Source organism: Oncorhynchus gorbuscha, linkage group LG16 (genome assembly GCF_021184085.1).
Source record: "Oncorhynchus gorbuscha isolate QuinsamMale2020 ecotype Even-year linkage group LG16, OgorEven_v1.0, whole genome shotgun sequence".
Taxonomy (NCBI): Eukaryota; Metazoa; Chordata; class Actinopteri; order Salmoniformes; family Salmonidae; genus Oncorhynchus; species Oncorhynchus gorbuscha.
In genome coordinates, this window is record NC_060188.1 from 48,002,493 (window position 1) to 48,025,140 (window position 22,648).

General features: G+C 40.9%; 1 protein-coding gene across 2 annotated transcripts in view; it reads left to right on the top strand.

The window, feature by feature from the left end:
• Positions 1–3,344: 3,344 nt before the first annotated feature.
• The window catches only part of LOC123999495 (ubiquitin carboxyl-terminal hydrolase 2-like), a 37,673-nt gene continuing 18,369 nt past the window's right edge, over positions 3,345–22,648 (top strand). The window contains exons 1-3 of one of the 2 annotated variants that reach the window (XM_046305349.1): positions 3,345–3,531; positions 3,742–3,775; positions 4,409–5,000. In XM_046305349.1, coding sequence (XP_046161305.1) covers positions 4,464–5,000 — 537 coding nt within the window. In that variant the 5' untranslated portion in view covers positions 3,345–3,531; positions 3,742–3,775; positions 4,409–4,463. The remainder of the gene's footprint in view (positions 3,532–3,741; positions 3,776–4,408; positions 5,001–22,648) is intronic. The other variant, XM_046305350.1, reaches the window with a different exon arrangement.

The following is a 22,648-nucleotide window of genomic DNA, read 5'->3' on the forward strand; positions in this document are numbered from 1 at the left end:
TAAATATTGAGTTTGGATAATTAAGTAACCCAAAAAAGGCAGCAAGACAAGAAAGGCAACCATCCTATTTTAGAGAAGCAATACCATTTCCAGAATAAACTGAATGGTTCTCATAATTACCATTGTGTCTCTGTTATGTCAATGTTTCTTAAAAAGTTGCACCTACATGCATTAATGCATCAATGATTTTATAAAACCATAAACTCAGGGCCTCGGGGCCTCCTGAGTGGTTCTAAGTCACTGTAACGCGGTGCTAGAGGCGTCACTACAGACCAGGGTTCGATCCCGGGCTGTATCACAACTGGCCATGATCGGGAGTCCCATAGGGCGGCGCACAATTGGCCAAGCGTCGTCCGGGTGAGGGTAGGGTTTGGCTGGGGGGGCTTTACTTGGCTCATCGCGCTCTAGCAATTCCTTGTGGTGGGCCGGGCACCTGCAGGCTGACCTTGGCCTTCAGTTGAATGGTGGTTTAGTGGGTCATGTTTCGGAGAACACATGACTTGACCTTCACCTACCGAGCCTGTTGGGGAGTTGCAGCAATGAGACAAGATCGAAATTGGGGAGAAAAAGGGATTAAAACACAGTTGGAAAAAAACATTTGAACAAATATACAGAAACTCAATGAATTATATGGTAAACATTTGTGAAAGTGCTACAAATGTTAATATTCCTACCGGTAATTTGACTTTGTACAGGTGGGCACAAAATTCTACAGGTGAGCGTGTGCAGGACATGGGTATCTCGTCACCCAAACTACTGTGTGATGGGCGGGTCTAAAAGACATTTAGGTAGGTTGATGTTGCCAGGATCAGAGTAGTACAGAAGGTGTATAATGCTGAGGCAGCGAAGACCACAAATGATTACTATTATATATTTTTTTAGGAACTCAGTTGGGGTCAGATAGGACCAAGTGGTGGAATAGTGGTGAGGTTTTAATGGCTGTAGCGTTCGTTGGTAGGCAATTCTTCTTCCCTTTTTCCCGTCCTTTTCCCCTTCCCTTTTGTGCCACAAAGCGCAATGAATTCACACTCCAGATCCCGGTTTCCCAAAAGCATCTTAATTTAAGGCTAAATTCATCGTTAGAACCTTTGTAGGAGCATCGTTAAATCTCCGAGCGGTTTCCCAAAACCACCTTTATTAATGTTGTACTTGAAAACGCTGGTAAACCTAATCTAATGCCTGCCCCTAGGGATGGGCAAAAATTAGAAAACACAATTACAAAATACAAGCACAAAATACCATAAAGATCAATGTATTGACTTAAAATACACACCTTTTGTATTTTAAAATACAAAAATACATTTGCATGTAGCGAGCCCGAACATCAACAACATTCTCAGTAAAGGTTAAATCTGCTAAATGACCAAAATACGAATGTGTATATGTGAAAATGAACATACCAAAAATAAACAGCAAAGCACAAAGGGTTATTGGCCTTGTTTCGGGGCAGAGCTCATCAGAGTAATATTCAGCATGCTTTGCAATTGTTCATTTTTACACTGAACAAAAATATAAACGCAACATGTAAAATCTTGGTCCCATGTTTTATGAGCTGAAATAAAAGATCTCAGAAATCTTCCATAGTCACCATTATTTCTTATTTCTCTCAAATTGTTTGCAAAAATGTGTTTATATCCCTTTTAGCAAATCTCCTTTGCAAAGATAATCCATCCACTTTCCAGGTGTGGAATATCAAGAAGCTGATTAAACAGCATGGTCATTACACAGGTGCACCTTGTGCTGGGGACAATAAAAGGCCACTCTAAAATGTGCAGTTTTGTCACACAACACAATGCCACAGATGTTTTAAGTTTTGAGGGAGCGTGCAATTGGCATGCTGAATGCAGGGATGTCCACCAGAGTTTGCCAGATAATTAAATGTTAATTTCTCTACCATAAGCCGCCTCCAACATCGTTTTAGAGAATTTGGCAGTATGTTCAGCCGGCCTCACAACCACAGACCATGTGTATGGCGTTGTGCTGACAGAGCGCCCCATGGTGGCGTTTGGGTTATGATATGGACAAGCATAAGCTACGGACAACGAACACAATTGCCTTTTATAGATGGCAATTTGAATGCACAGAGAGACTGTGCCATTCATGGTTCAGCATGACAATGCATGGCCCCATGTCACAAGGATATGTACACAATTCCTGGAAGTGGAAAATGTCAGTGCTTCCATGGCCTGTATACTCACCAGACATGTCACCCATTGAGCATATTTGGTATGCTCTGGCTCAACAAACAAAAAATGGCATAGAAAAGTATTTAGTATTTTGAAAATTCATTTTACAGTATTTTGAAAATGCAAAATACAAGATGAAGTGTAGTTCAAACCAGTGTCAAAATACAACATATCCAGAAGTAATTAAAATACGTATTTCAAATACAAGTATCAGAAATATTGCCCATCTCTGGCTGCCTCAGACCACTGGTAGAACAGCTAACTGGGTCATTAGATGCTTTTTTTGCCCTCCCATGTCATTTATACACAGAAGATCTCCAATAAACAAAGAATCACATGGTTTATACGCCTTTCTGTTAACACAGATAACTTCAGAACAAAGTTGACTACAAACACAATTGAAACAAACAAGAGACATGTAAAAAATGCTTCAAATTAAAACGTGAGATGACTGGATTAAATCATAAATACAGTAGGCAATAGGCCTTTTTCAATCATATTGAAATACATTTCATGTTCAACCAACTGAGTATTTTACTACTTGTATAGGTTACTGTCTGTAATTTGTCTCAATATATTTCATGTATAGCCTAAAAAGTGGGCAATGATGTGCCAAATCTTGATTTAGTGCATTATTATAGTAGGTGTAAGCATTATAATATTTGCAGCTATAGGTGATATCTTTCTAGCGGCTGATCCTTCGTCATTTTTGTGGAATAATTATAATGCTAAACTAAGATTTGAATGGAGAAAGCTGATACGAGAGCAGCAGTGTTTTTGGAAAATAGGGTGCTTGCCACGGGGCAGCTGTAATAGCATAGTGTCGCCAGCGATAAGGATAGCAGACTGCACAATAAATAACGAATATTGGTATCCATCTAGATGTTACCGTGATACAGTCTACTCAATAGGGAGAACATGAATGGCAACAGCACCGGGACACAGTGTCATCCTTAGTTGTCACAACCCTGTGCCAAAACACTCGTAAACCTAAATTCGGGAAACCGGGCGCAGAAAAGTATGCAGAAACACAGGGCTAGATAAAAGGATTAGATTAATAGGGCCACACCAATACCATAGGTGGCACTCTAAGCACCTTAAGTAGGTTGCGATCGGCCAATACAAATTTGAAGACGAAGAAGAAGAAATAGACCTCACCTACCTGTTACATGCATTCATGCTCCGTACACTGCGCGCAAGGACATTGCAACTTTATCCCTATCTTGATTGAAAGTGGAACATAGAATAAATAATGTGCAGATATAGTTAAGGGCAAAATACATGTTAGTTTGACATCGACACAGAAGATGCATGTTTTGGACACTCCATAAAAGTGCCTTCGAAGGTGAGAGATAACATACTTCTATATAGCCTACTGTACGGTAATAGCTCATTGCGATGATGTAACGTTAACTGGCTTAGTGTAAATCGAACGTTGGTTACCGACTGGATTTAAATCTGTTTCCATGTAAAAGGACATTGGTGGACAAGACAACTACTGTTGCCATGGTACTTTTTACCCCCTCCAATTGAGGCTTTCTTTCTTGTCTTTCAGATTGTTTATAGCAACGACATGACTACAGCAACAGGTGTTTGTTTGAGTTTATTTGATTAATGCATTAGTACCATGCACATTGGCAGCCAGTGGATTTCCTTGTCAGCCTTGTAACGTTATTTATGTAGCCAATCAAATGTGCACATTTGTGCCTACCGACATAACAAGGTTCTCATAACATCGCATTGGTTGTCTTGAATATCATAACCAGAGGGGTGACACTGGGACGTGTGTGTGTGTGTGTGTGTGTGTGTGTGTGTGTGTGTGTGTGTGTGTGTGTGTGTGTGTGTGTGTGTGTGTGTGTGTGTGTGTGTGTGTGTGTGTGTGTGTGTGTGTGTGTGTGTGTGTGTGTGTGTGATGCATCTGTAATGTATCAGTGTGTGTGTGCACATGATCTGTATGTGTGTGTTTTTGTGTCATGTTTTACATTCTCCTTTAGTGGGGGCCTATGTGTGTGTCAGTGAGATTCGGCCTCGTCTGTGTGTGTTTTGTGTGTAGCACGTAAAGTGTGTGTCTTCCACCTGTATCCAATACACATCTGTTCAAAACAGCAGATCTGATTTTAGATGGAAGCTGACAGCTCTATTGACTGTATCTTAAGGGGGGGTCCAACTCCTTTTTACCTCAGACCAGTACCTGATGCTCTTCCTTCCTTGCTCTCTTCCAGTCTTGGTATCCATCCCTGCTGTATCGTTCCATGTGGCTGACCTCTCTGCTCCAGCATGTCTCGAGTGTCCTCCACCCCCAGGTACAGCCCCAGCTCCAACCCCCTGGGCTACTACAGCACTTATGAGCCCACCATGAGCTACCCCCGTAGGGGATCAGAGCTTCTCCACCTCCCGTTCCCATCTTCCATGTGCGCCATCTCCACCTCCAGGAACCTGGGCCTCACCAGCCCCAGTCACAACCACAGAGGGCCAGAGAGGGGGAGAGCCCAGCTACCCCTCCCCAGGATCGAGGTCCCCCAGGCAAGTCGGCGCAGTGAAAGCTTCAGCCGAGCCCTGTGTGCCACCAACAAATGGCGGCCGGTTGGGGAGCGTATTAACACCAATGGTAGTAGGGGTCTCTCGCCGACTCGCCAGGCGTACCTTATGGTGTCCACCTCGCCCTTGTCCCGCCGGCATCGCTTGGTCAGCCAGTCGATCCTCACCCAGGACCTGGCCTCCATGGGGCTGTCTGACCAGCAGCCCTGCCCTGCCATCAGAGGACGGAGTCCAGCCAGAGCTGATTACTATAGCTTTCCCTACTGGGTCTCTGAGGTGAGTTAGTGGGACGGAAGTACTGTACATACTCTATGCATAGTTCTATACATAGTTGAATGGTGGGTGAAAGAGAGTGAGTGAAACATACTGATACCAATATTGGTAAAAATAAAATGTTATGTACTGTGAGAGGCTGAGCTGATCTGTAGTTGATTCATAGTGCCTTCAAAGGTAGACTCAGCAATATGACGTACAATTGAAGTCGGAAGTTTACATACACCAAATACATTTAAAGTTTAAGTCAGTTTTTCACACTTACTTTTTAACAATAACTTTTTTTTTCACAATGACATTTAATCCTAAAAATTCCCTGTCTTAGGTCAGTTAGGATCACCACTTCAGACATTTCAGAATAATAGTAGAGGGATTTATTTAATATTTTATTTCTTTCATCACATTCCCAGTGGGTCAGAAGTTTACATACACTCAATTAGTATTTGGTAGCATTGCCTTTAAATTGTTTCACTTGGGTCAAATGTTTTTGGTAGCCTTCCACAAGCTTCCAACAATAAGTTATGTGAATTTTGGCCCATTCCTCCTGACAGAGCTGGTGTAATTGAGTCAGGTTTGTAGGCCTCCTTGCTCACACACGCTTTTTCAGTTCTGCCCACAAATTTTCTATGGGATTGAGGTCAGGACTTTGTGATGGCCACTCCAATACCTTGACTTTGTTGTCCTTAAGCTATTTTGCCACAACTTTGGAAGTATGCTTGGGGACATTGTCCATTTTTAACTTCCTGACTGATGTCTTGAGATACTGCTTCAATATATCCACATCATTTTCCTACCTCATGATACCATCTATTTTGTGAAGTGCACCAGTCCCTCCTGCAGTAAAGCACCCCCGCAACATGATGCTGCCACCCCTGTGCTTCACGGTTGGGATGATGTTCTTCGGCTTGCAAGCCTCCCCCTTTTTCCTCCAAACATAATGATGGTCATTATGGCCAAACAGTTATATTTTCGTTTCATCAGACCAGAGGACATTTCTCCAAAAAGTATGATCTTTGTCACCATATGCAGTTGCAAACCGTAGTCTGGCTTTTTTATGGTGGTTTTGGAGCAGTGGCTACTACGCTGTGACCCACTGGAATTGTGATATACTGAATTATAAGTGAAATAATCTGTCTGTAAACAATTGTTGGAAACATTACTTGTGTCCTGCACAAAGTAGATGTCCTAACTGACTTGCCAAAACTATAGTTTGTTAACAAGACATTTGTGGAGTGGTTGAAAAACGAGTTTTAATGACTCCAACCTAAGTGTACGTAAACTTCCGACTTCAACTGTATATTCCAAAAGTAAACAGCAATAGTGGGTTAATTTCCACAACAACTACGAGTGTGGAAGCACAAGGCTCATCTTCAGCTGTTTTGGTTCTGTGACAGCGTGAAGTAAACCTTTGCACAGATACTGTGTGTGACTGAAAAGTCTTGCATCTCACTCATCTCAATATCTGCTGTGCTGCTCGTGGCAATGTGATTTATCTGAGTTTACATTTAAAGGTGCACATCAGCTGCAGATAAAGATGAATGCACAGAGAGACTGTGCCATTCATGTTTCAGCTATATCACTTGGATGTTCCATGGTGGCATTGGTTCCATAGGTTACTAGCTTTGCTTGCCAGGTCTCTGGGGCCGTGTCTTAACTTGACAGTGCATGCAGATTTAGTATTCTGATCATAGTTATGTTCAAGGAATTCCGAACACGTCATGCGTCTACATTTAAATGTGTCCACAGTGTGGCCAGATTCCCTATTCCTGCGCTTTATTCAAATGCCAAGCTAAATATTATAATAACACAACAGCAACTGATGACAGTAGCAAAATAGCCAGCTAACCTCTGTAGCTAGCAAGCAATGCTAAAGTGAATGCAAACTGGTTAGCATAACTCTAGCCAATCAAACATTTTTTTTCTCCGAAATATTAGCCCGCTGGCTAGAATTTGAGGCCAGCAAACACATTCCTCACACACTAGGAATGTATTTCTTCTAACGTTAGAATGAAGAGATAGCCTAGTGATTAGAGTGTTGGACTAGTAACCGGAAGGTTGCAAGATCGAATCCCCGAGCTGACAAGGTCAAAATCTGCCATTCTGCCCCTGAACAAGGCAGTTAACCCACTGTTCCTAGGCCGTCATTGAAAATAAGAATTTGTTCTTAACTGACTTGCTTAGTTAAATAAAGGTGCCTTTCGGTCCCAAAACACAAGTTTTCTGGAGACTTGTGGGAGGAGTCCTGATGACATCGCCCACTGTATGCGCTTTCGGTAACCTGATTGCGTCCAGACTGAGGAGAAATCCGCACACAGTGCATCCCTGACCACCTTCTGAAGTGGTCAGCCAGATCTGAACACAATCAGACCACAGTGACTTTTGTGTATCTAGACCTGTCTTTTCAACGTGGTCTTCGTATTCTGATAGCAGAAGTCGCATGTAAGTGTCAAGTGTAGCCACGACCTGGGCTCTCAAGACACAGGGCTGGTGGTAAAAGCACACAAGGACATTGAGGTGAAATAATGTAGGTATTTGTTCAATACTCACTGTAGACCACTTGATGGCATCCTTGCCTATGTCCAACAGAGAGGGCAAAGGAATACTATCTTTGACAATATAGTACCAAAGTGGTAGAGATTAGAGAGCACTGAACAACTTGAAACCTTCACACAAAACTTTCATTGACACAAACGTAATACTTTGAGTTATGTGCATGTGCGCATGTCTCTCAAGTTAGGATTCAACCCTGCATTCTAAAAAACAGCAGGTTGTGATGACTGTTCAGACGCGCATTTAAAAATCTCCTGAAAATAATAACAGTCAATTGCATTTTTATTCACCGCACTGTCAGCAATTATATTAAGAATGACAACAAGACTGAGATCCATATGTAGGCCTTCAGCCTCTGTCATAACCAAACCCACTTATTAGTCATCATAGATTGTATTTATTCAGGGTTTTATACAGCCTTTTCAATGTTTCATTGAAATGAGTTGTGACCTTTGTCTTAAATCAGTTTATTTGGTTTCAAATAATACATTTTTAAAAATGGAATGGAGGACTGGCCTTATTCATAGTAGTGTATGGTCCTCTGTAGCTCAGTTGGTAGAGCATGGTGGTAAAAATCTATAGAATGTATACATGATTGTAAGTCGCTTTGGATAAAAGCGTCTGCTAAATGGCATATATTATTATTATTATGATGAGGGGGAAAAATCTATAGTTACATCGGGATATTATCTTTGATGAGATATTTTTATTGTTTTGACAATATTGCAATATTATTTTCCTTCATAGCTTGTCATCCATCTTTTATTGAAAGATAAACCCTAAATACAAAAAAAAACTTCTAATGTAAGAGGTAGAAGAAGCCAAACCACTAAATAGGGTGTGTCTACATCATTGGTTATTGAGTGTATGTTGTTTGTTATGACAGTTTGTTTCTCAGTATCATCATCCTAGATGAGAGTAGACTTATGACTATCCATATCTTCTGAGTGGCGAGTGTGAGTCATGTAGCCTGATCCACTGGTGTGCTGTCTTGTTTGTTTGCCAGGGTGATGATGCCTCATCTAGCAATAGTATGGGAGGTTTCCCTAGAAGGACTTTTCCCGCAGAGGCTTCCATGGCATTATGGTTATGTCCTGAATGACACCCTATTCCCTATATAGCGCACTATTCACCAGGGCTCTGGACAAAATACGTGCACTAGGGGTGCCATTTGAGATGCAGACCATGTGATGTATTGAGTAATAGCAGGAATATTAGTAATGACTTTGGTGTTCTTTCTCTCAGATGTGAGCAGAGAGGGAGTGGGTGTCATATTTCAGAGTGTGTGCCTGTGGGTGAGAATGTCTTTTCAATTCTGTGAATGTATTCTAATGTATATGTAGGTTTGTTTGTGTCAATATTATTGTGTGTAAGTTTGCATTTCAGTTTTATGGCTTGCATAACACGTGCACTACCGGTCAAAAGTTTTAGAACACCTACTCATTTAAGGATTTTTCTTTATTTTACTATTTTTTACATTGTAGAATAATAGTGAAGACATCAAATCTATGAAATAACACATGGAATCATGTAGTAACCAAAAAAGTGTTAAATAAATCTAAATATATTTGACTTCTTCAAAGTAGCCAACCTTTGCCTTGATGACAGCTTTGCACACTTGGCATTCTCATAACCAGCTTCATTCTAGCTTCCTGAAATGTATTTCAATTAACAACTGTGCCTTCTTAAAAGTAAAATTGTGGAATTTCTTTCCTTCTTAATGCGTTTGAGCCAATCAGTTGTGTTGTGACAATGTTGTGGGGTATATAGAAGATAGCCCTCTTTGGTAAAATACCATATTATGGCAAGAACATCTCAAATAAGCAAAGAGAATCAATAGTCCATCATTACTTTAAGACATGAAGGACAGTCAACGTTGAAGTTGCAAAAACCATCAAGCGCTATGATGAAACTGGCTCTCATGATGACCGCCACAGGAATGGAAGACCCAGAGTCACCTCTGTTGCAGAGGATAAGTTCATTAGAGTTACCAACCTCAGAAATTGCAGCCCAAATAAATGCTTCATGGAGATGAAGTAACAGACACATCTCAACATCAACTGTTCAGAGGAGACTGTGAATCAGGCCTTCGTGGTCGAATTGCTGCAAAGAAACCACTGCTAAAGGACCCCAATAATAAGAAGAGACTTGCTTGGGCCAAGAAACACGAGCAATGGACGTTAGAACAGTGGAAATGTGTCATTTGGTCTGATGAGTCCAAATCAGAGATTTTTGGTTCTAACCGCCATGTCTTTGTGAGACGCGGTATGGGTGAATGGATGATCTCTGCATGTGGATTTCCCACTGTAAAGCATGAAGGAGGTGTTATGATGTAGGGGTGCTTTGCTGGTGACACTGTTGGGGATTTATTTAGAATTCAAGGTACACTTAACCAGCATGGCTACCACAGCATTCGGCAGCAATACGCCATCCCGTCTGGTTTGCGCTTAGTGGGACTATCATTTGTTTTTCAACAGGATAATGACCCAACACACCTCCAGGCAGTGTAAGGGCTATTTTACCAAGAAGGAGAGTGATGGAGTGCTGCACCAGATGACTTGGCCTCCACAATCCCCGACCTCAACCAAATTGAGATGGTTTGGGATGAATCGGACTGCAGAGTGAAGGAAAAGCAGCCACCAAGTGCTCAGCATATGTGGGAACTCCTTCAAGACTATTGGAAAAGCATTCCAGGTGAAGCTGGTTGAGAGAATGCCAAGTGTGCAAAGCTGTCATCAAGGCAAAGGGTGACTATTTGAAGAATCTCAAATATAATGCTATATGTGCTATTTCATAGTTTTGATGTCTTCACTATTATTCTACAATGTAGAAAATAGAAAAAATAAAGAAAAACCCTTGAGTGAGTAGGTGTTCTAAAACTTTTGACCGGCAGTGTATGTGTGGTCAATTGAATTGTTTTTAATGCATTTCTGTAATGTTTCTGATTTTACAGTCATTTTTGGAAACCTTTATTAATAATAAGACACATCCTAGCGTTACTGTTTCCAGAGACACCGCTCCTCTTCCTTTTCTTTCACTGAGAAGTACTGAGACCATGGGCATGTTCATTAGGCACCAAATAGAAGAAACAGACTGAAATGAACTGTGGGCACTCCTTGGACTTGTCCAATGAGAGAGGCTTATTTTAGTTTACATTCTAAAACATTTTCAATTGTTTGCCCTAATGAATATGACCCAGGATTCTGTAGGTAATGTAATTGTCCCCAAAATAAATAGTTTCCATGCTAACGTTTAACAGAAATCTATTCAGTTCCCACTGCTGGCTCTAAACTATCCTTGTTAAATTGATCTTGAATGGAACTCTGCCATTTGAGTCTTTTAGCTTTCCTTACCCAGACAGCTCTTTCCTGGAGTGACACAGTGATTGTGGAATGTGGTCAGGCTTAAACTGTCCTGGTATAGTATATTGGCGAGGTGAGGTGACATCGGGAGGGAGAGAACCGGCGTGTTCAATTGTGTGCCTTGAATAACAAGTGTGTGTGTGTGTGTGTGTGTGTGTGTGTGTGTGTGTGTGTGTGTGTGTGTGTGTGTGTGTGTGTGTGTGTGTGTGTGTGTGTGTGTGTGTGTGTGTGTGTGTGTGTGAGATCAAGGACATCTCACTTACGACAGATGTCATCTACCATCCAATCATACCTGATTCATCATCAAAGTACATGATGGAGTTACGTGGCATTGGATTCTGCCCAGCTCACACTTAATGGCTCTGGGCCACCCAGCAATAAACTGTTAACTTTACCTGTCTCCCTAATGGTCTGTACAGAGCTGTAAGGTTTACAAAGACACTATCAAATCAAGGCTACAATTGCTGCTGTCCTCTGTGCTTTTCTGTGTCACGCTAGCTATATAGATTGATGTCAGGGCCGATGAGTCCTCCTAGGATGAAGGCTTCTAGTCTAACCAGCACATTCATTGTTCCTGTGTCCGTGTGCGTGCGTGACCATTTACCTGCTCTTTGATGTAAATGTCCACCTCTGACAGAACCCAGAGAGACCAGAGACTGGGGAGGTCCATGTGGGTTCTAGCACGTATACAAGGAACTGCCCAGACACCTCAGTCTGTCTTTTCTTCTTACAAGGAACCATTTGTGTTTACCTGACACTTAGAAATAAGGGTACGGTTAGGGTACAAATTGTTCCCTGACGTACAAAAAGATGGATCCAAATACACAATGTACCTTCCGAGGTACACATAATGATCTCACATGGTACTGTTCGGTACCTTTTCTTTTAGGTTACATGTGTGGATAATCTAGTATAATGGAACATTTTTTTACCCAATATTTTGAATGTAAAAGGTACAGTCATGACATTCTACGGTGAAGGTACATTTCTGTTTTCCAGGGTACAAACTTATATTTTGTGAACACTTAATACTCTCAAGATACAATGATGAACTTTTGCCACTTGAAATTAACTAACGGCTTTGTCACTGTGGTGCTATCCTAAAAGGAAGATTTGTACTATAATCATGATCATATTTCCCAGCATGCTATACTGCAAGTTGATTTTTAGAATTGTTTTAAATATCTGTGTTTTTGCATGTGCATTGATTGATTAATCTTATGCTACACAAAGATAAATAACATACATTTTTCTAAACTAATCCATTCACTTAGTTGGATTTTGTGCACCTGTTACTGAAATGGTTCTTCTAGTTTAAATGGCTTAGGTAGTCTCCTCATAATGTTCCTAATTCTGGCATTCATTCTGAATTCAGGTTGCGGGCTAATAAAAATTCCAACTGTTGAATATCCTAGATAGGGTTGCAACTTTTCTAGAGATCTTGGTTGGAAAATTCCTGGAAATGGGAGGGAATAAGGAGGAACTCCGTAAAGTTACAGGAATTTTGCAAACCTACTTGTAGGCCTGATGTGGCCTGTAAACCATGAGTTTCATGATTACTGTATTAGGGTGAATTTAGGCCTCAAAATAAGGCATTATGAGATGTCATTTATTGTCATAAAGAGTTGTATATTCAGTTGAAAACAAACTAATTGAGCAACCATGTCATGGGTGGTAACTCTACAATTTACTCAAAGGCAAGGCAGACTGGGAAATTATAATGGTGGCGTGGCTTAGTGGGGGCGTTGCTTTCAGTTAGTTATTTTTGGCCACCTTTTGAGTGGAAGTGTTGTACCAGGTTTTAAGTGGTCTACTGTAGAGGTACATTTCTGCCACTTACAAGGAACAAGTGGCTCTGTCACTGTGATGTCACTGTGATGGCACTCTATAAAGGCTAAATGTACTTTATCTAAAGGCATGCTTTTGTACTTGTGGACTATATGTAAGAAAGGTACTATCTGAGGTATGAACTGGGGTGCAATTATGTTCCTATAAAACAGGTACAAAGGATGTATCTTACAGGGTACAACTACAGTGACAAGCGTTTGTAGCCCGTTAAGAACAAATCTAAACCTTTGTTTCTAGGAGTGTAGTGTTTACTTGGAAATGATCGTTAAGGACTGGGGAGTTTTTCAGGATAAAAGAGAAATGGGCTGAAGTTATGGACAGGCAAAATCCTAGAGGAAAACATGGTTCAGTCTGCTTTCCACCAGACACTGGGAGATGAATTCATCAGCAGGACAATAACCTAAAACACAAGGCTAAATCTACACTAGAGTTGCTTACCAAGAATACACTGAATATTCCTGAGTGGCCGAGTTACAGTTTTGACTTAAATCTGCTTGAAAATCTATGGCTGGACCTGAAAATGGTTGTCTAGCAATGATCAAAAACCAATTTGACAGAGCTTGAGGAATTTTGACAAGAATGATGCGCAAATGATGCACAATCCAGGTGTAGAAAGCTCCTAGAGATTTACCCAGAAATACACCTGTAATCGATGCCAAAGATGCTTCTACAAAGTATTGATTCAGGGATGTGAATACTTATGTAAATGAGAGATTTATGTTCAATACATTAGCTAAAATTTCTCAAAACATGTTTTCACTTTCTCATTATGGGGTATTGTTTGTAGATAAGTGAGAAACTTAAATTTATAAAATGTTGAATTCAGGCTGAAACACAACAAAATGTGAAATAATTCAAGGGGTATGAATACTTTCTGAATGTGATTGTTTATTGTTTTAGTCAAATATGATCTGTTTGGGCTTCTAAATTTGGTTATTTATGATGGTCCGGGCCCCCGACCAACCACTCAAAAAAAAATTGACCCGCAGCTGAATCTAGTTGATGATCCCTGTCCTATAAAATGCACTACTTTTTACCAGGGCCCATAGGGATCTGGTCAAAAGTAGTGCACTATATGGGTGGTTCTACAGAAGTGCTGCAAATTGCAGTCCTACCCCCAAACAAACAACAGAGTCTCCAAACTTTTATTTACATCACGATATGCTCAAATTCAATCGAAGGCAAAAAAACAAAAACAAAAAAAAACATTTTTAAAGGTCCTGTGCAGGTCCTGTGCAGCCATTTTTATCTGACTTATCTGACTATCAAACCATTTCTGTGTAACAATTAAGTAACTTACTGTGATTTTTTAATATTTTTAATTAAAATTAACAAATGGCTTCTTAGCAAAGAGCAATTTCTCAAGCAAGAATTTTGCTAGGACTGTCTGGGAGTGGTCTGAGTGGAAAACTGAAAACTAGCTGATATTGGCAGAGAGGTTTGGAACTCTCTTTCTTATTGATATATTAACTCAGTGTTTCTTAATCCTGTTCCTGGAGACCCAAAGGGGGGCACATTGTAGTTTTTGCCCTAGCACTACACGGCTGATTCAAATGATCAATTGAAAATAACTTTAAAAAATAAAACAAACGGAAAAGTGGTACGTGCATATGTATTCTCACTCCCTTTGCTATGAAGCACCTAAATAAGACCTGGTGCAACCAATTACCTTCAAAAGTCATATAATTAGTTAGATTGCACACAGGTGGACTTTATTTAAGTGTCACGTGATCTCAGTATATATACACCTGTTCTGAAAGGCCCCAGAGTCCGCAACACCACTAAGCAAGGGGCACCATGAAGACCAAGGAGCTCTCCAAACAGGTCAGGGACAAAATTGTGGAGAAGTACAGATCAGGGTTGGGTTATAAAAAAATATCAGAAACTTTGAACATCCCAAGGAACACCATTAAGTCACTTATTAAAAAATAGAAAGAATATGGCACTACAACAAACCTGACAAGAGAGGGCCACCCACCAAAACTCATGGACCAGGCAAGGAGGGCATTAATCAGAGGCAACAAAGAGACCAAAGATAACCCTGAAGGAGCTGCAAAGCTCCACAGCAGAGATTGGAGTATCTGTACATAGGACAATTTTAAGCAGTACACTCCGCAGAGCTGGGCTTTATGGAAGAGTGGCCAGAAAAAAAGCCATTGCTTAAAGAAGAAAATAAGCAACCATGTTTGGTGTTCGCCAAAAGGCATGTGGGAGACTCCCCAAATATATGGAAGAAGGTACTCTGGTCAGATACGGCTAAAATTGAGCTTTTTGGCCATCAAGGAAAACGCTATGTCTGGTGCAAACCCAACATCTCTCATCACCCCGAGAACACCATCCATGTTTTTCAGCGTCAGGGACTGGGAAACTGGTCAGAATTGAAGGAGTGATGGATGGCGCTCAATACAGGAAAAATATTGAGGGAGGCCTGTTTCATTCTTCCAGAGATTTGAAACTGGGACGGAGGTTCACCGTCCAGCAGGACAATGACCCTAAGCATACACCTAAAGCAACACTCAAGTGGTTTAAGGGGAAAGATTTAAATGTCTTGTAATAGCCTAGTCAAAGCCCAGACCTCAATCCAATTGAGAATCTGTGATATGACTTGAAGATTGCTGTACACCAGAGGAACCCATCCAACTTGATGGAGCTGGAGCAGTTTTGCCTTGAAGAATGGGCAAAACTCCCAGTGGCTAGATGTGCCAAGCTTATAGAGACATACCCCAAGAGACTTGCAGCTGAAATTGTTGCAAAAGGTGGCTCTATAAAGTGTTGACTGTAGGGGGGTGAATAGTTATGCATGCTCAAGTTTTCTGTTTTTTTATGTCTTATTTCTTGTATGTTTCACAATATAAAAAAAACAATTTTGCATCTTGAAAGTGGTAGACATGTTATGTAAATCAAATGATACCAACCCCCCCCCAAAAAAATCTATTTTAATTCCAGGTTGTAAGGCAACAAAATAGGAAAAATGCCAAGGGGGTGAATACTTTTGCAAGCCACTGTACTGATCTAATTAGTAGTTTTTTATTTTATTTTTTATTTTGACATATTTCTAAAAAAACAAATGCTGCCCCACCATTGGAGATACCTACCGAAACACACACACATTAAAATACTGTAGAATAATTGTGACTTAAGCCACACCCCAACAAATATCACCAGGTGATGGGTTTGCACCGCTCTCCAGCATGACCACATGGTGACCACATGGTATTCTGTGTGAATATATATATATATTGTTGTGTCTTTGGCTATGCCGGATTAAGTGATATGACATGCTATTCTATAAAATAATAGCCCATGTCCCTTCACAGGGGCGGGTCACTGATTGAGCAGAGCCCTATCCTATGAAAACCCAAATCTCACATTTTAGAAGCTAAAATCACATTTCATCCCATCACAAATAATTTCTTATTCAAACATTTTAAATTGAACAACAATTCCATGTGAATCCGATAACTCTGATGTGTAGACTTTCCATTGTAGAATTGGTCATCTTATCATTGATGAGAATGTCTCAGATGACAACCGAACTGACATCATATTCATTAAGTACCACCACATATGTTAAATTGGTCGGATTACCAGAATATAGTAAACCCCCCCCCCCTTCTGATGTTCCCAGAATCTCTATGTTAACCAAGAATTTGCAAATGTAAAATCAGTAGGGTAGAGAGAGGAAAAAGGGGGAAAGAGGTATTTATGACTGTCTTAAACCTTCCCCCAGGCCAACGTCATGACAATATGTATGTACAGTGGGGCAAAAAAGTATTTAGTCAGCCACCAATTGTGCAAGTTCTCCCACTTAAAAAGATGAGAGAGGCCTGTAATTTTCATCATAGGTACACTTCAACTACGACAGACAAAATTAAATGAAATGAAATTGCCAAAATGTTGGCAATGGTCAAACGTTTTCTGTAAGTCTTCACAAGGTTTTCACACACTGCTGCTGGTATTTTGGCCCATTCCTCCATGCAGATCTCCTCTAGAGCAGTGATGTTTTGGGGCTGTTGCTGGGCAACACGGACTTTCAACTCCCTCCAAAGATTTTCTATGGGGTTGAGATCTGGAGACTGGCTAGGCCACTCCAGGACCTTGAAATGCTTCTTACGAAGCCACTCCTTCGTTGCCCGGGCGGTGTGTTGGGATCATTGTCATGCTGAAAGACCCAGCCACGTTTCATCTTCAATGCCCTTGCTGATGGAAGGAGGTTTTCACTCAAAATCTCACGATATATAGCCCCATTCATTCTTTCCTTTACACGGATCAGTCGTCCTGGTCCCTTTGCAGAAAAACAGCCCCAAAGCATGATGTTTCCACCCCCATGCTTCACAGTAGGTATGGTGTTCTTTGGATGCAACTCAGCATTCTTTGTCCTCCAAACACGACGAGTTGAGTTTTTACCAAAAAGTTATATTTTGGTTTCATCTGACCATATGACATTCTCCCAATCTTCTACTGGATCATCCAAATGCTCTCTAGAAAACTTCAGAAGGGCCTGGACATGTACTGGCTTAAGCAGGAGGACACGTCTGGCACTGCAGGATTTGAGTCCCTGGCGGCGTAGTGTGTTACTGATGGTAGGCTTTGTTACTTTGGTCCCAGCTCTCTGCAGGTCATTCACTAGGTCCCCCTGTGTGGTTCTGGGATTTTTGCTCACCGTTCTTGTGATCATTTTGAGTGGAGCCCCAGATTGAGGGAGATTATCAGTGGTCTTGTATGTCTTCCATTTCCTAATAATTTCTCCCACAGTTGATTTCTTCAAACCAAGCTGCTTACCTATTGCAGATTCAGTCTTCCCAGTCTGGTGCAGGTCTACAATTTTGTTTCTGGTGTCCTTTGACAGCTCTTTGGTCTTGGCCATAGAGGAGTTTGGAGTGTGACTGTTTGAAGTTGTGGGCAGGTGTCTTTTATACTGATAACAAGTTCAAGCAGGTGCCATTAATACAGGTAATGAGTGGAGGACAGAGGAGCCTCTTAAAGAAGAAGTTACAGGTCTGTGAGAGCCAGAAATCTTTCTTGTTTGTAGGTGACCAAATACTTATTTTCCACCATAATTTGCAAATAAATTCATTAAAAATCCTACAATGTGATTTTCTGTATTCTTTTTAATCATTTTGTCATTACAGGCCTCTCTCATCTTTTTAAGTGGGAGAACTTGCACAATTGGTGGCTGACTAAATACTTTTTTGCCCCACTGTACCTGAAAGGGGTAGGCTAGGACATCGATATACGTATCTTGAACAGGATTATCTATTTTGGATGCAATTTGATATTACTGTAGCATAGACTATGGTGCAGCAAATGTACCTGTCACAAGGAAAAAAGTTACCAGATGATGCATGCATTGTGAACTGCGCTCCATACTGAGATGCGCTGTCTGTCCAATAAATCTCGATAACTGGTTCCCACTATTAAAACTTATTCTGTTTTACACATCTCTGATGTACACAGATACCTCACCGATAGGGTGATAGTGGAGTAAATGTTTGGCATACAGTGCATTTGGAAAATATATATTTCCAGATTTTGTTAGGTTACAGCCTTTTTTAAATGGATTAAATTGCCCCCCCCCCAATCAATCTACACACAATACCCCATAATGACAAAGCAAAAACAGGCCTTTAGACATTTTTGCAAATGAATAAAAAATATAGATTACATTTACATAAGTTATCAGACCCTTTACTCAGTACTTTGTTGAAGCACCTTTGGCAATGATTACAGCCTTGAGTCTTTTTGGGTATGACGCTACAAGCTTGGCACACCTGTATTGATATATGGCCAATATACCACTGCTAGGGGCTTTGTTCAGGCACTCCACGTTGCATCATGCTAAGAACAGCCCTTAGGCGGTCTGTTCTATTTAAGCAATAAGGCCCAAGAAGGTGTATATGGCCAATAAACCATGGCTAAGGGCTGTGCAGCCTTTTCACATTCAATCACTGTCACTCAATGACAAGTGTAAGATACAGTCAACAGTGTTAAAATATCTGCTTCCTTACTGTGCCAGGCTGTTGAGTTCGGACAGTACATTATTGATGATGATAATATCTGATATTTCAATATCTAACCCCTATTACATACATATCTGGAGCAGGTGCTATATGTCATATCATGACCCTGCCTTCAAGACTGCTAGTAAACACAGTTTATCGTAGTTCTTATAATAACGATTGAGTGTATGGCTGGGCGATATATCGAATTAATTTTAATGTTTTATTGTGCGATATTTGATGCCTGTATTGCATTAATCATTTTTTACATTTTATTTTTTTACATTTACGAGCGTTTATGTACGCTTATTCTCATGTTGTATTTTAGGTCTCTTCTCCTTCGCTCCTTCTGTGCTGTGTCAGAGAGGAAGCGAGAGATTTTACTCTCGCCTAACTCTGTCCAAAATAAACCCAATGTGTTTCTATGGGCTTATTTTGGACCTATACTTGTATCCTGCCTTCCCGTCGTTTGGACAACGACTCCCATTGTTAGGGTGGAGACATGAGCATCTCCCGATTATATACAGGTCTCTGTCCGGGTGCACCTTTCCATTAACTAACACACACACACCAAGCCCCTCCTACTGCCACTCACAACAACCAAGATGAGAGATCACTTCTTCCTTTCTGACAAGCGGTTTAAACTCACTAATTGCATTTCAGGTAAGGGTCCAACAAAATCAGTCATATGAATTCCGAAACACACTGAGACTCAAATTGCGCGCAGACCAGAACCTACAAAAACGGGAGTATCAATGAACATTGATTCCTGAAAATTAATGCTCAGTTTATTGCGTGCGGCATTTTAGCCAAATACTGTTATTTGTCTAGTCTGTGGTAAAGCATAAAACACAACTATATAACGAATTGGCAAGTCGTTCTCATTCGGAGAAATACGGATGGCCACTCGACATTTCAACATCTGAACCAAGTGGACAGGCTAGCATTCTGTTCAAACTGTTGCAGACGGACAGAAGGGCGTGTTTATAACAAGTCAACTGGTCTACCTTGTTAGCTACAAAATAGATCCAAATTGGCTAAAATTATTATAGAGCTGCTAACTCTCACTCATTGGCCGTGAGACACACGCTATTGACCCTCGCACGCCACACCTCTTATATATCACGCAACGCAAATTACTGCTTTTATTTTTCTAAAGAGTCCATTGTGTAGTGTGTTAACTTTTCAACTATGCTCCATATTGTTTTGACATTGTAGCATCTGCGACTTCAATTTTACATCAAGAGCGGAACCTCGATCATTGTCTTGTCTTGTCACACATTGAAGCATATGATTGGTCTTGTTAAATACGGGATCGAGGGGGTTGGATGCGCGTTAAAAAAACGCCCCTCAAGATCAGAGTGGAGCTGAATGGAGATAACGTTCTCCGTTGACTTTATAAAACTGTAAAAAGAGCAGCACGGTAGCGCTGTTTTATGTACAATGGTGTCAACACAATTAGGTTGCTGTTACTCCGGGTCCTAATTGCAGAATGCAGCCTTTTGACAGCATGTACAAAAGTCGATTTAATCCACACTTGCAGTCCCCTCGTTTGACGATTGGCAGGCAGTGACAGCTAAAAGGCAGCTACATACAGTATGTTGTAGCTGGGAAGTTTGCTAGGGTGACCTGATTTGTAACTATGAACAATATTTTGTCAAAGTTATTGTAAACCCAAAAGTGTACGTTTGATTCTAGAGGGGAGATAAATGAAAATAAACATAATTTGGTTATGAGATTTTATTAGCAATGTACTTTATTTAGTCGGATCAATGGAACAATTCGTATTCTTAACAATGGGCTAAAATACAGGGTAATTAATGTGCTTGTCAGCAAGAACACTAATGTTATTCCCCACACTGACATTATTGTATTCTGCTTCTTCCCAATTTTGCCACTGTAATCACATATTTGAAATCTGATGACTACTCTTTGAAAATGAATTATATCAGGCTATGTATTTCTGCAGCCATTCACGGGCAGTTTTGAATAAGTCCTACATATTACGTCCTGCATATTAAATGCTTCAGACCTCAAATATATATTTTGACATTTTAGTATTGTGCACATGCTAGGCAGAGATGGTAGGGGGGCTCACAACTCCTAAACTCATCCTATTTTGTCTATGTAGAGTCAGATGATGGCAAGAATCTTCAACTCGTTGGCATTAACCACCTAAATACTGATATTCATTAGATTTGTCTTCAAGGTTGGGTGATTTTGATCAATTAATTGTTATAACAAGAACATTTTCAAACACCCAGCAGTTGGGAAACAGATCATGGGTGGACAACCATTCTGAAGAGCAAGCAGGATTTTATTCCAGCCCTTTAAAAAAAAGTTTTTACCCCCTTTTCTCCCCAATTTTGTGGTATCCAATTGTTAGTAGCTACTATCTTGTCTCATCGCTACAACTCCCATACGGGCTCGGGAGAGACGAAGGTTGAAAGTCATGCGTCCTCCGAAACACAACCCAACCAAGTCGCACTGCTTCTTAACACAGCGCGCATCCAACCCGGAAGCCAGCCGCACCAATGTGTCGGAGGAAACACTGTGCACCTGGCGAGCTGGTTAGCGTGCACTGCGATGAGACAAGGATATTCCTACCGGCCAAACCCTGCCTAACCCGGACGACGCTAGGCCAATTGTGCTTCGCCCCATGGATCTCCCGGTCGCGGCCGGCTGCGACAGACCCTGGGCTCAAACCCAGAGTCTCTGGTGGCACAGCTAGCACTGCCCTAGACCGCCACGCCAGCCGAGAGGCCACAAGCCATATTTAAAGAGAGTTCCCCAAAATGTGTGTCCTTGCCTTGTAAGCAGTCTGCAATCTATGATTTGGTTACCGACTGCCATTAATATGAGTATTTCCTGTGCAGAGCATTGGTGTAGTGCAGGTGTGTCAAACTCATTCCATGGATGCCCTAGTGTCTGCAGGTTTTAGGCTTTCCCTTTCAATTAACCTCTTAGTCCGCCCCATCCCGGATCCGGGATCGTGACTACAACCTCAAGCTCATTACCATAACGCAAAATTAGCGATTTCTGAAAATTGCAAATTAAATGAAATAAATATGCCTATCCTCAAGCTTATCCTTTTCTTAACAATCCTGTCGTCTCAGATTTTCAAAATATGCTTTAGAACCAGAGAAAATCAATAATTTGTGTAAGAGTGGTGATAGCTAGCTTAGCATTTAGCGTTAGCATTTAGCACGCAACATTCACAAAAACCAGCAAAGGGATCAAATAAAATAATTTACCTTTGAAGAACTTCAGATGTTTCAATGAGGAGACTCTCAGTTACATAGCAGATGTCCAGTTTTTCCTGAAAGATGCTTGTGTAGGACACAACGTTCCGTTTTGTTACTATGCATTTGGCTACCGAAACTAACCGAAAATTCAGTCACCTAAACGTCAAACTTTTTTCCGAATTAACTCCATAATATCGACTGAAACATGGAAAATGTTGTTTGAATCAATCCTCAAGGTGTTTTGTCATATATCTCTTCATTGAAATCCCTTCCCTGGAAGCGTGCATTCTTCTCTGATTCGGATGGAAAAATACTGGTACCTGACTTTTGCGCACCAATTTCCACGCAGACACCGTGCGGGACACTTGGTAATTGTAGGCTCTTATGGTCAATCTTCCAATGATATGCCTACAAATACGTCACAATGCTGCAGACACCTGGGGGAAACGATAGGAAGTGTCCGTTCATTCCTGTCGCATTCACAGCCATATAAGGAGATCATGGAAAACGTGCCTCCAGAAATCTTGTTGATTTCCTGGTCACTCAAACATCTTGGTTTTGCCTGTAGATTCTGTTCTATGGCACTCACAGTGAAAATCTTTACAGTTCTGGAAACGTCAGAGTGTCTTCTTTCCAAAACTATCAAT